This window comes from Sylvia atricapilla, chromosome Z, assembly GCF_009819655.1.
Source record: "Sylvia atricapilla isolate bSylAtr1 chromosome Z, bSylAtr1.pri, whole genome shotgun sequence".
Lineage (NCBI taxonomy): Eukaryota > Metazoa > Chordata > Aves > Passeriformes > Sylviidae > Sylvia > Sylvia atricapilla.
This window is the reverse complement of record NC_089174.1, coordinates 26289619-26303561: the sequence shown is the minus strand read 5'-3', so window position 1 is coordinate 26303561 and position 13943 is coordinate 26289619. Positions and strand designations below refer to the sequence as shown.

The 13943-nt window shown below is 49.6% G+C and overlaps 1 protein-coding gene across 1 annotated transcript in view; it reads left to right on the top strand.

Annotated features, from left to right (window-relative positions):
• The first annotated feature begins 10195 nt into the window (after positions 1-10195).
• The window catches only part of PRDM6 (PR/SET domain 6), a 75171-nt gene continuing 71423 nt past the window's right edge, over positions 10196-13943 (top strand). Inside the window, exon 1 of the mRNA XM_066339857.1 lies at positions 10196-10721. Within this exon, the coding sequence (XP_066195954.1) occupies positions 10196-10721 (526 nt within the window). The remainder of the gene's footprint in view (positions 10722-13943) is intronic.

The window sequence follows — 13943 nt, the reverse complement described above, 5'->3', positions numbered from 1 at the left end:
AACCAGCAGAACAAACAATGTGGGAGGGCCCCTTTCATTCAGCACACAACTCACATTAGCCTGTCTCTCAGGGTATTTTGCATTAGTCCAGCTGGCCTGGACTGAATAAGTATGTGGTTCCTTTTCATAATGCTGTCTTGTAGACTGTAAGCTCCAGAAGAAATGTGATAAAGTTATTTCAGAACAATAGCCTCTTATGCTCTAAGAATAAATTTCAAAGGGAAAGTATAATACTTTGGTTAAGCTACCAGCATACAAAACACCTGTACCTTACTACTCATGTGTTGTCCTGTAAGTTTCCTGTAATAACTGTTGAACACATTCTCATACTTTAAATTAAATAACCAACATAAAAAAGTGTCAGGAAACCAAATTTTATAGTTTACAAACTCCAAGAAGTTCCAGGTTCTGCTGTCATTAAGATCAGAACAATGTATCTGCAATGAGTTTATTTCACTAGAATAAATAAACAGTGGTGATCCTTTTGGGATTAAGTGGAAGGAGATATCCCATACATGTTCCTGGAGGAATTGTTTGCAGGCCAGAAATGGAGTGTGGGAGGAACAGCTTTCCAAGTTTAGCTCTTGGCTTTAGGGTGGAACTGAGATCTTGTGACTACAATAGTGGCTGTGAGGGATGTGTCATGTTCTTGCAAAGGAACGTGGTTTAGCCAGTGGCTCTGATAACTGAGATTTGTCTGCGTTGGTTGTCAGGCAAAGCTGAAATTTTTGTCCATGCTGCTTCATCCAGGCTCCACATGGAGCAGCATGCTGCCTACATCCTCACATCCTCACATTCTTGTCAGGTTCCTCCTGCTCTCTTGGCCTCTCTCTAGCTGTTCTGTAGACTGTGTGCCTAAGCAGGGGTGCAGATAACCACTGCCTGAGTGGTTATGGGATTGCCTGATGCTTTATTGCAGCAGAACAAACATATGCCTGATGCTTTCCTGCATCATTTGTTTTCAAGAAGTTAGATAGAATTTCATTGCCTGTTGTTTGACTCTTAGCCCTTCATTTTCCTCAGTGGTTACCCCAAAATGCCAGGACAGGTGTTGTCTGATCCCAGCTGCCGTAGGGGCTGACTCTCACCTTTTTTTTTTTTTTTTTTTTTTTTTTTTTATCTTTATATACCACCATGGGGTGCTTTGTCTTCTTTCAAGTATCAGAAATTGAGAAAAGTGCACTGATGTGCTTAATGTCCTGGAGATTTAATGATTTTATCTGGTTTTATATGAATATAAAATAAACCTGACCATTACACTTTGACATTTTTATTTCCTCTGTTATCTGTGGGGTATTCACTTTCTAAGGTCCCTTGGGCATTTCCACTTGACCAACTCATCTCAGAGCAGAGGTCCATGGCATCAATTGTCTTTCCATTTCTTTACCTATGATGCATTGTATTCTGAAGTTTTATGGTTTGTTGTGGGTTTTTTTTTCTATTTCTGCTGAAAGCCCTGAGATTCTTATTAGATATTTTCAGGGGAAGAAGGAGAAGGTAGAGCTCTTACAGCATACAGTAGAGAGAAATTATTTCTTTTTGAACTTTTTTGGATTTAACAGCTGTTCCACAGTTGACTGCAATGTCAATGTACTAAACTCCGCAACAAAAGTGTCTCTTCTGTCTATGCTTTCTCTTCTTTCTAAACCCAAAATCTGTACTTGCACTGTCAGCATAGCAGAATACCTAACCTGTTACAGCCAAAATGTGGAATAGCTCACAAAATCACGTCTCTAGAGCTTTGCCTTTTAGGGTTGTCTATTTTTTTTAATATCAGTTCAGTTGGATGGAGGTTACGTACCTGCAACAAGCTACAGAAAGCCTACTTGTTTTTTTTGATCAAGAGGTTAGCTCCCAGTATAGGTTTATTTCTGGTGCACGAGGTGAAAAAGCAAGGCTAGTCTAGTTCTCAGAAGCCAAACAGGAATCTAGAAAAACTCATTCTTGTTAGTCAGAAAGGAAGAGTGCAGGATTTCACAATTAGGTACTTAGGCAGCACATGAATTGCATGGTCATTCTATATATTTCCATACATCAGCTGTTTTGGCTTTGGCTCCCTGCTTTTAATAATGCACACCTAGAGTATGTCAGAATGTAAACCTTGCTGCAGAAAATTGCCAGCTTCAGTTATGCTTGCTTTCTATTGAAAAGCCAGATGTTTTATCTATGTCATTTATTTTTGAACATCTGTATTTCTGGATTCAGTTTTGGACTTCCGTAGTTCTAGGTAACTTTAAGGGAAATACTTTACCACATGAAGAACTGAAACAAATTTTGTTTCTGGTAAAGCATTGGAAACTGATCTAGAGTAACTATGGTGGAATGGCAAGTACCTACTGTAGTTACTTAGGTATTTCAGTTCTTGATTTAGATATTCCTTGAGAATTCATCTTCATATAATGTTCAGTTTTGTTCATTCACCTAGAAAACTCTATTGCTCATGAGTTTCTATCTAGCAATAATGCTGTTGCAACTAAAATTTTCTATTTGGTGCTAAAGCTATGACCAGACATTTTTCACAGTATACATGGTACACATCATGGTACTCATTGGCAGCTCTTCCAGGACTACTACCCTCTTCCTAGTTCCTTCTCTACACACAAAACTTTATCGGTCTTCTGGGTTTGGCTGGGGTAATTTTCTTTGCAATGAGTATAGGGCTGTGTTCTGGATTTGTGCTGAACACAGGGTTGAAAATACAGAGATGTTCTTGATATTGCTGAGCTGGGCTTACACAGAGCCAAGGCCTTTTCTGCCGTTTGTACTTCCATGCTGGTGAGGAAGTTGGGAGTGCCTGGGAGGTTGGGAGGAGACACAGCTGGGGCAGGTGACCCCAAATGACCAAAGGGGTATTCCAGACCAAGTGACATCATGGTCAGTATGTAAGGTGAGGGGGGAAGAAGGCAAAAAGTATGCATTCTTGCAGTGATGGTGTTTGTCTTCCCAAGTCACCTTTATGGGTCCTGTTCTCTTGGAGATGGCTGCCTGTGGGAATCAGTGAATTAATTCCTTATTTTGTTTTGCTTGTGTGCATGGCTTTTGCCTTCCCTAATAACCTGTTTTTATCTCAAAACATGAGTTTTCTGGCTTTTACCCTTCCCATTCTCTCCTCAATCCCACTGGTGGGAGAGGAGCGAGTGGCTGCTGGTTGGGATTAAACTATAAAATCCAAGATGGCTATTCCTGAATAATGGTGTCAGAATGAACAAAGTATTCAAGAATCTGACTTACTGAAGTTAGTGTGACATATGGTCTTACTTTAAGCAAAAAATCATCTACCAGAGATAGACCAGCAAACAGTGAAGGGCAGATATTTCAGAATGGTACCTGTAGCCTTTTACTATGTAAACAAAGCAAAGGAAGATAAAATCTCTGCTTCGAACTCTTGTTCCCTGGAACTGTCAGCCTTTTCCTTTTCCCATCAATAGATTCAGTGGTGATTTATAAAAGAAAAAAAAAACAATGAAATACAGCAAGAAAAACCAAACCAATCAAAAAACCCAACCCCTCTCCCTCCTAACCCCCCTCCCCCAAAGCAAACTACTAGACTTCAGGCCTGGAGAAATCTGTTAGAAAAGTAAAAGTTTTGAAAAAGTACTTAAATGGAAAACAGAGAATGTGAGGTTTTTCTGTCCAAAACATTGAGTCACTATTAAAACCCTGCACCAAAATTGGAAAGAAACCCCATAATCTCCATTTATTTCTGCAAATATTATGGCAGTTTTGTCCAGACCTTATCGTTATGTCACATGCAAACAATCATATTTAATAGATTCTGTATTTCTGAGAGATATTTTTTAGATAAAGTAAAGGAAAACTTCGTAGACTGTTTTGCTGCTTGAAGTAACCACCCAGCATTGTATTCAAAATGTTGAGTCACTTGGTTTTGGAAGGCTTGACATCAGGGATTTTAAAGGAGGTCTGCCTTTTAGAAAGCTGCCTTAGACTTGTTCTTTTAAATTGTTGCATGAAGTGCATTCAGTAGGAGTGTGCACTCATAGTGCAAATATCAAAAAACCACAAAAACTGGGCTTAAAGATGTCAGAGGTGATTAATGTATTCTGCCAATTAATCTTGTTATTACCCAGAGAATGGATTTTAAGTTTAAGAATCCTATCTGGGAAAACAAAAACAAAAACAAAACAAAAACAAAACAAAAAACAAAACAAAACAAAAAAACCCCACCATCTTGAAGTACTGCATTGTAGATCAAACACTGTCTTTGGGTTTAAAAGAGGAAAAAAACCCCAAAAAACAAAACCTCACAACAACAACAACAAAAACCAAAACCCAAGTGAACAAAACAAACTAAAACCAAAAACAAACAAAACTCCAAACCAAACAAAAAACCCAAACAAACAAACAAAAAGCAAAACCAAAAAATCCACCTATAATTCTCAAATAATTGAGAGTGGTTTCAGATGGGTTCTGTGTGAAAATAGGAATGAAATTAACCCAAATTTTTTGTGGCAACTTTCTTCACACCATGACCTGATCTATTTTTAGTCGGCTTTTGCAACTGAGAATTCCTTTTCTCGTCCCATCTGCGTGCCTTGTTTGGAGTAGAGTTTTGTTGACTGGCATAAATATTTGAATCTGTGAGGAGGATTTGGTGGTTGGGAGAATTGATAATAGACCAAAGCTCATTTCTCCCAAGGGTCACTAGTTCACATCCGTATCAGGTCAATAGTGGCAGAAAGTCATTAGGGATCTCGCTGGCATCTGCCTCGTGGCCGTTGCCAAATCATTTAACAATCGCTGTCCGGTTCCACGTGGCCAGGTGTTCTGCTTTCTTCCCTGCAGCAGACCCCCGGGGCAGCCTCTCGCCACCTGCTCCCAAGGAAGAGACCCTCCCTTTCGTGGCGGGGCCCCTCCAGGCCCCGGCCATCCGCGGGGACCGGCGGCTCCTGCGCCCTCAGCGGGGCGGTGTCGCCCGAGTCACACGGCGGGCCGGGCGCCCGTCCCGACCCGCTCGGAGGGACGCCCCGGGGATCTCGCAGCGGCGGCGGCGACCCCCGCCCTCCGGGCCTCGAGGGCGCCTCCCGGGGGCTGCTCTGGGCCTCTGCACCCCCCGCGGGCCCGCCGGGCGCCATCATCCCCGGCAGCGACACCCCTCGACACCTCCCGACACCCCCTGACACCTCCTATGACACCCCCCGGCACCCCTTGACACCCCCTGACACCTCCCTGACACTTCCCGACACCCCCCTGACACCTCCCGACACCCCCCTGACACCCCCCGGCACCCCCTGACACCCCCTGACACCTCCCTCACACCTCTCGACACCCTCCGACACCCCCGTGACACCCCCCGCCACCCCCACAGCGACCCCCGGCTGCCGGTCGCTCCCCCGCAGCCCTTTTCGAGCCGCCCCCCGGGCCCGGCCCCGGGGCGCGCTGCCAGCGGCTTTTTCCGGGCAATTTCACCGACTCTGGTCGCGCTTCGGCCGCTTGGTGATTCCAGGGAAGTAGAAGGGGGAGGCCTGCGCCTGGCTTCAGCTCGGGAAGGGCTCGGGAGGCGACGGGGACCGCCAGGCCGCCCTGCCCTCGGCCGCCCCGGCGCTGAGCGGGGCTGCGCTGCCTCGGCAGCGCCCGCGTTGAGAGCGCCACGTTTTAGACACGTGTGTAGAGATAGGTCCGCGTAGAGCCATTGTGTAGAGCCTTCCTCTATCCCTTCTCCTCCCCCTTTTCTTCTCTTCGAAGGGAACGGGAATCCGAACCGTGAGTTGTAGGGGAGCGCGAATCCCCGCGAATCCCATCTGAATAAATGTCTATATTAATGAATTATTAACTCGGCCGCTCATGACCTTAAAACTGGAATGAGGAGACACCTAGGGCAAGAAGGAAAGCTGCTGAATCCTTTATCGGACTCCTGTCAGAGGTAGCCAACCATTTGTCTTCCCCAGATCAGGAGAATTAATTAATATGAAAGGCAAACTTTTTAATTGTGTGTCAAACGAAATCAGATAGGGTGTCTCCTATTCAATCCCTTGTTAAAAAGGGTTTAGCTCCCTTTTCTAACCCAAGCCTAAAATAAAGCCTTCGAGTTTCCAAAGAGAAGAGCGTCCTTCAAAAGTGTTGTTTACAAAAGAAAAGCAAACAAAACAAAAAACCCAACAACAACAACAAGAACAAAATCCCGGAAAACCCCACAAAACCCAACTAAACGCCCTCAAAGGAAAAAAAAAATCGCAGGGAAAACGATGAATTTGGGTGGTTAATTTATCGATCTTGGCTCCTCTTCCCGCTTGTTTTATTTTAGAGGTCATTAATCAATGAAGAAAAACACTACCGTGTTCCCTCTTTGCATTTAATACACTTACCCTCCTTATTTATTTCTTTTGAACAAATTCCTAGCAAATATTCACCAATCAATTCGTAGGCGATGGATTTTTATAAAGGTTTGATCGCCTTCTAAACGGTCAATGTGATTTGTTTCAGCACTCATCCTCTAAATAATGAAAAAGCCTGAGAGAAGATGAAGGAGGTGGCAGTAGTTAAAGCCTCATTTCTTTTTTTCCCCTCTCATCTTTACATCCAGGAGCAAAGAAATAAAATAAATTTTCAAATTACTTTGGAAAACCCTTCACAACAAAATCAAACCCAAGAAATAGTAGCAAACAGACCAACTCGGGAGAGACAAGAAGGGACGCGCACAAACCGCTCTGCTTGGGGAAGCGAGACCAGAGGTCAGGGTTGGCTAAAGCCACCCCGGGGAAGTGCGAGTTCAGGGCTGCGGGCCCTGCTGGCGGATCTGCCTGCTATGCTCTTCCCGAGGGAGTGAAGGGGCCTGGAGCGGCGAGGTTTTGGAGCGTCTGTCCTCTGCCCCGGCGGGACACGCCGCTGCCTTTCCCGCCGGCCCGGCGCAGGGAGCGCCGCTCTCCCCGCCCGCCGCTGGGCGATGGTGCAGACCCGCGGCTCTCCGACCTTCTCCCGGGCGCTTTTCTCCATTTCCACACTGGGTCGAGTGGACCCGGCGTAGCGGGGCTTATTGTCGCTAAGGACAAAAGCCAAACGCCAAGGCGGAGTGTGCCCCCGGCCCCGCCGCCGCCGCCCCAGTGAGTGACCGGCCGGAGCCGCGGGCAGAGCTGGGGGACCGGCTCCCTCCCCGCCGTCCGCACGGCCCGGGGACCGGCAAAGACGGCCAGCCTTCTTTCCTTCTTCCCGTCCTCTGGTTCGGCAGGGTCCCGGAGTGTCAAGGGAGTCTATAAATTTTATTCTGCCACCTTGCTCGCTCAAAGCACTACTTTTCTGTCTGTCAAAAAAAAAAAAAAAAAAAAAAAAAAAAAAAAAAAAAAAAGCAACAGACTGAAGTACTCCTGAATATGAACCCTAACGGAATACTTCTGTTAGCAACTCGAAGCAAATGCAGGTAATGACTATGTACTTAAGTCCATTAGTTAAGATCTTTTCTCTACTTCAACACATTTTTTTAGCGCAAAACGAACTTTTGAGATTGTTGTCACGAAAAGCAATTCAGTATTTTCGAAAGAAGTCCAGCAAGGAAAACAACCATAGCACGGATGTGCATGTTTAAAAAAAAAAAAATTTAAAAAATTGGAAGAGTCGGATGGAGCGGAATAAAATTGTGACCAGGAAGAAGCTGAGTAAGGGGGAGACATTGTATTAATGCAGTGAAAACAGAAAACCAAGCTCAACCCACTGTCAGTGCGCCCAACACCGACCGCCAGCGATGGTGCAGACTCCCAGCCCGAACCTCTGTTCCTCAGCTGAGTGGTAGCTCTGCAGAACTTCAGAAAGAGGATTAATAGATCTAGAGGGATAAAAATTGTTACATATTGCATAACAGAATTGATCAAAGACTTAAAGAAAGTTTTCATACCCAACTTTATAACCCCTAAAAATGAGTGCTGGGGGTGTTCCTACTAGTGTTTGCCTTTAATTTAGGTGTTATCAATCTATACAGCAGATGACGGATGACCTTGTCAAAATTACTCCAGTCAAAACATTTTTTGCCCCAACCCTGTTCAAATTTGTGTTAAAATGTCCTGCCTTAGACACAGACGAAGTCTAAACAGCAGCAGCTTTCCCAGGCTCTGCGAGAATGAAGGGTGGGAAAGAAACAAACTAGAAACAGGGTGAGGAGAATGGTGAAAACATTTTACGCTCATACGTAATGATTGTAGGCAATTGCGCATTCAGTGTCAGCATAACACCTGTCTACGAGTGCTCTTCTGAGCTGTTTTGGTAAGATGAACAGTTTGTGCATTTTGCCCTAAATGCGAGGCATACTGTTTGCGTGCGATATGCCTAAGAGATTATCGTTCTTGTCTGGTTTTTCATACAGTGTAGGAAAGAAACTGGAAAAAAAAAAAAAAAAAAAAAAAAAAAAAAAAAACAACCACAAACACGCCAGCAGCCCCTAACCTTTTAAATACTCACTGATACGTGAGCTCAACAACTGAGCAGCGGGGCGGGAAACGCAAATTTCTAAGCCGAGTAGGGACGAAAAGTCACCAGAGGTGAGAAGTTTCTCGCCATAGGTTGCATGTCTCTCTGGCATACTTCTTCCACTGAGCTGTAACCGAGTACAAAGAGGAGGACTGAGGCGTGTTAGTGGTGCTCGAAGATGCAAGGTCTGAGGAAGGAGAAACTCTGGGGCAGTGGGTTCCCTCAGCTGTATTGACACTGGTCTCAGCCGAGAGAAAGGGAAACATGTCATCCAGCTCACGTGTTAAGCGAACTATCTGGGGCAGTATCAGGACAGCTAGGGTAGATGTTTAAAATCCACCCGAGCCCCCGAGGGCCAAAAAGCAAGTGTGGCAGGAACACAGCTAACGGGAGGCTGGCCGGGGACGAGGTGCTCGGGCCGGCGAGGTCGGGAGCTCCCGCAGCTCGGCTCTGGGGTCGGCGCAGCGGCTCGGATCCGGCTCGGGAGGGCGCCGGGCCACCGCTCCCCTCCCGTCAAGATAAAAGCGAAAATCCCAGCTCTTTTAGGGACGATTGGGCTTTGGAGTTGGAAAGGAGGGGGGGGCGCGGGGAGCGCGGGGGGTGGGGGGCGGGGGGACTGAGAAAGAGAGAGAGAAAGAGAGGCAGGGAAATTGGAGGGAGGGAAACTGGAGAGAGGGAGAGAGGTAGAAGGCTGGGGGAGTTGGGAGGGAGGGAAGGAGGAGGGAAGGGAGGAAAGGGGCACCTTTAAAAGTTGAGCAAGGAACAAAGTGGGGGAAGTTGCCAAAAAAGAGCTCTGCATCTAGACTCGCTGGTAACTTCCCGATCCCTCCCCTCCTTCTCGTACACACCACATACACTTGTATTTTGCGCTGTCGTAAAACCCACGTGTCTCGCCCAGAGCCTGACAGAGCCGAGCCGAGCGCCCGGCCGCGACTGCGATGCGCAGCCACAGCAGAGGGAGCCCGGCGGCTCGCAGCTAGCCGACCCGCTGGTCCCCGGCACCTGGAGGAGGATCGTCCCGCTCCCGCGTGGACAAAGACCAGACAAGTCTGTGCTCCAGGCCGCTGTCCGACTCGAAGGCTCCCGGGGCAGCTGACACCTCCGCCCACCTCCCGCGCAGCAGCGCTCACCCCGCTCAGGTAAGGCACACCCGGGCCGGGGCCCCTGCGACTTGTCCGGCACAGCGGGCACCTCCTCCGCCGGGAGCAGGGCACCGCCGGGCCGCGGCCCCGCCTGCCAGCGCCCGAGTGGAAAACAGCAGCGGCCGGAGAGACCCTCGCGTGTGTGCGTGTGACTTAACTTTCCTCCGCCTCCTCCTCCTCCCTGTTGTCAGCGGAGAGTCGTTTGCTTCCGCAGGGAGAGGGAAGAGAGTGAAAAGAGAAGACAGTGCGTGCGCCGGGGACGGGGTGAGCTGCGCGCCCTGCGGGGCGGCGGAGGGGGGAGTTCTCCGGCACCGGGCAGGCGTGAGGGGCTGCCGCCACCGCCCGCGTCCTGCATGTGCTCCGGGGCGGGTACCAGGTGACAGCCTCGTCGCCCCGGCCACCACGCTTCTCGTCTTGAGGCTTTTCGGGACGAGTTTTTCTCCTGACGAACCTGGGAGCGGGCAGGGAAAGCGAGGGGCGCACGGTCCCGCCGCCGATCCCGCACAGCCGCTGCGCAGAGCCCACGCGTGGCCCAGCGTGTCCGAGCGTGTGTCCGACCGCGGGGTCGGGGAGGCCCTGCCGGGGCGGGGCGGGGGTCTCACGTCTTCTGTCCGCTTCCTCCCCGCTCCACAGGCAGAGCGATGCTGAAGCCCGGAGACCCCGGCGGATCCGCGTTCCTGAAGGTGGATCCCGCCTATCTGCAGCACTGGCAGCAGCTATTCCCGCAGAGCAGCCAGCTCAAAAGCAGCGGGCCCCTCGCCCAGCTCCAGCCGCCCGAGAGAGCCGAGCCTTCGGCTGACAGCCTCCGCCAGCGCCCGACCTCCCTCTCCTCCGCCTCCTCCTCCTCTTCCTCGTCCACTCCGTCTTCCTCCTCCACCTCGTCGTGCGTCGCCGCGGCGGCGGCTTCTCTGGCTGGTTTGACCTCCCTGCCTGTGACCCAGCTCCCGGTCTTCGGCCCGCTGCAGAGCTCGGAGCTCCCGACCGCGGGAGCGCCCGCTTCCCTGCAGAGCAAGGATTTGTGCGGGGCTGCCAGCGGCGGCGGCAAATGCGGCGACCGCGGTGCCGTTCGGTACCGCTGCACGGCCGAGGAGCTGGACTACTACCTGTACGGGCAGCAGCGCATGGAGATCATCCCCCTGAACCAGCACACCAGCGACCCCAACAACCGTACGTATCGTGCCCCTTCTCGCACTCCTCCACCCCCTACCCTACGAGGCCGGCCCGGGAACCCTCCAGGCTAGGGAACCTCAGCTGGTGCCTGCCCCGCTCTCACTCCACGAAGAGCATCCACCGACTCTCCCTCTCCTCCCTTTAGTTTTTGCGTTGTTACCAGTTGTTTCAGGAGACGGGCGGCAACCTTTGAGCAGCAGTTTTTCTTGCCTGAAACCAGGTCCTTCCCTGAAAGGCACGCTTCACAAGAAAGGCTGTGGTGGAAGTAGATTTCTTTCGGAGGGCTGCTTAGGAAAATGGATTCAACAAAGGTTCAGGGTAACTAGCTGCAAAGTGGTCCTGTCTCGCCTTGTACTCCACTCTTGCCTGGAAAGCCCAGGCTTCGCTGAATACTCAGAAATCAATTACTCCCCCGAGCTGGGCAGGGGGAAATTTGCAGTTTTCATCAGATGGTCTAGGGCGAAGTTTTCCTCTTTCTTATCTCAGAGTATAGTTTCCTTTCAGACCTCGTTAACATCTTGCTGGTTTTGGTTTTCAACCCTACGGAAAAGCATGACATGGTAATTTAAAGAGAAAAGCCGATTTTCTAGACGAAAAAGTCTGCTTGAGTGTCAGAAATAATTTAGGACTTGATGGTTATAAAGAGTTTTATAATGCTGTTGCCAGTTATACAGCTGGAACGGTCTTTGGGGATAGGAGGGGGCGCCCCTATTATTAAACATCTGTATGGATGAGAGGTTTGTAATTTTAGAAACTGGTTCTGCCTGTATTTTTTTCCCCTGTATCTGTCAATACGACGCAATAGAGGAAATTCACGGGGTGGAAATAACTGTATGGACTCCTATTAGTTCATTAGTTTTATAACTAACATGAAGAGGACACGGATCTGTCCCTCTTAAACCACATCGCTTCTGCTCATGAACTTTTTTTCCTAATTGTTCTAAACACTCTCTTTTATCCTAAGTTTTCTTAAAACTCTTTATTTTTGTTGTCCTTCTCAACCACTACTCCCCAAATGTCTGTTTAAGAAAGGCTGTTGACCAGACAAACCAGCAATCCCTAAACACAGGACCAAGCAAAACGCGGATTCGTTTAGTTCAATTTCAGATGAGGACCTTGTTTTGAAAGTTTCCATTATACCCTGCTATGAATTAATTAACTACGTGGATGCCAGCACAGTCTTCAGCTCTGTGCATATGTGCGGGAGGAAAGTTGAATCGGAGTTTGGTGGAGATTTTTCCCGCCTTCTTAACATTGCGAATCTTTCTATATTGGATGTCGACTTTATTTTGAGCGACTTCCTCATGCTTAGTTTTACCCTATAATGAAAACTGTTCGTGTATTTTGTGTTCTCGGGTGAAGAAAAGGTGATCTTATAAATTACATGCAGAAAATGGAATCCGAAATGCACTTTTAAGCGACAACCGAACCGTTCAGACATTACATGTTTTTATTCTCGGAGCCGCTCTGTAAATATAAAGGATAAAGATTTTAAAAGGAGAAAGAAATACTAAAACGGTTTAGGGAGGGAACATTTTTAAGGAGTGAGTGGAATAACAGCACCCCACAGAGTCGGAGGCGAAGCCTGGATAATTTCTTCCCGAGAGCGATGTTAAATGTGGATTCGGGAAAGCAAACGGGTCGATTGCGGAAAGGACGCTTGTGAATCGCGTCCGGCTCTGACGGGACAGCCGTCGCCGTCGGAAGGACGGGCAGAGGGCAGCCAGCGCCATCTCGCCTTTTTGTTTTGTTTTTCTTCAATTAGATCTAAACATTCTTATAATTTACTTGTTTACAGGGCGGCTTTCACTCCAGCCGTTATTAGCTGCCTCTGAGCGAAACTTTCAACCCGAGTGTTTCAGTCTTCTGGGACCAAGCGCAGTTGCTTTGGGCAACTCGTGCTATAAAAAAAAAATAATGGAAAAAGTAAACTTTCAGTGAAGAAGGAGTGCCGCAACCACAGCCTGTGCCGTGCCACGCACTCCAAGCGCTCTCACGATCAAGGGAACAAGCTGCGGGACACGGGCCTGGCTGCCCCTGCGCGGCTTCCAGAGTGCCGCGGGGGTCACGCCAGCGGTCCGTGGGCAGGTGGGATTTCCACCCTCCTTGACTTCCACCCTCACTCCCCGTTTCGCATCACTCCCACCCTCACTGCCCATTTGAGAGGAAGGAAGTGGGGGCTGTGGGCGACATGAGGAGCCGTCTACTTTAGTTGGAGTTGTACTTGCTTCCACCTCGGGACAGGCGGGTTCTGCCCAGCCCGGCACAGACACCCATTCCCCGGGATTAATCTCCTCCCGGGAGCGGGGGCATCGATCTGCTCCTGGCCCGGCCCAGCAGACCTCCATATTCTTCTCGGGCTCTATTCTTAGTTGTACGTTCTTCAACAACCGACCGAGTGCCCCGTCTCCTCCTATTTCCCAAATATTACCCCCCTCTCCATTCCGAGCATCCCCTTCTTCTCCGGGGCTCTTCGCGTGTCCCCGCTCCCCGGCAGGTCCCGCCCGCTCGAGAGAGGCGCCGGCCTGCCCCGCGTGTGTTCCGGCGGCTCTGCGGGGCCGGGGCGGTGGGAGGGAGCCCGAGCGGTGCCGACGCTGCCCCGGCCGCCCGCCACCCCGCCCGGCCCCGCTCCCCAGCGCCCGGCCCGACCCGGCGCCGGGCGGCCGCCGCGGGAAGATGGATGGGGGGCGGTTTCCCTGTAGACACACGCCTTGATCGTCAAGTATCAATGGATATGGCACGGTCTTGGGAGAGGGAGGGGGGCGAGGGCCGCCTAGGAGCTGTGGGTTAAGCGTCTGTAGGTAATTGTTTTAAACTGAAAGGAGGTTAGCTAGGGAAAATAGTAATAATAATAATAAAAAGCAATCAAGAGACACAACCCCAATTAGAGCCCAGCAGTCTTTACTCACAGGGAAGTAAAGGGGATTATGTTAAAGCCCCGATAATGTGGCAGGCGGCTGGGGACTGTTTGCTTCCCAGCCTTGAATCTGGAAGGACGAGGGTATTTCTGGGCCCTGGGGGAGGGGCGCTCGGCCGGCCAGGAGGAGATCTAGGGTGAGTCTGGGCACAGCGGGACTAGCTTGTTCCCTTAGAGGCTTGCCCCTAGCTTCTGGGGAGACGCTTCCGCACTGGGAGCTCTGAGAGTCCTCCACCTTCAGCAGAAAGCTGAACCAACCTGCCACTGTAATAAATGCGCTGTGTAAAACTGAGGTGTCACGC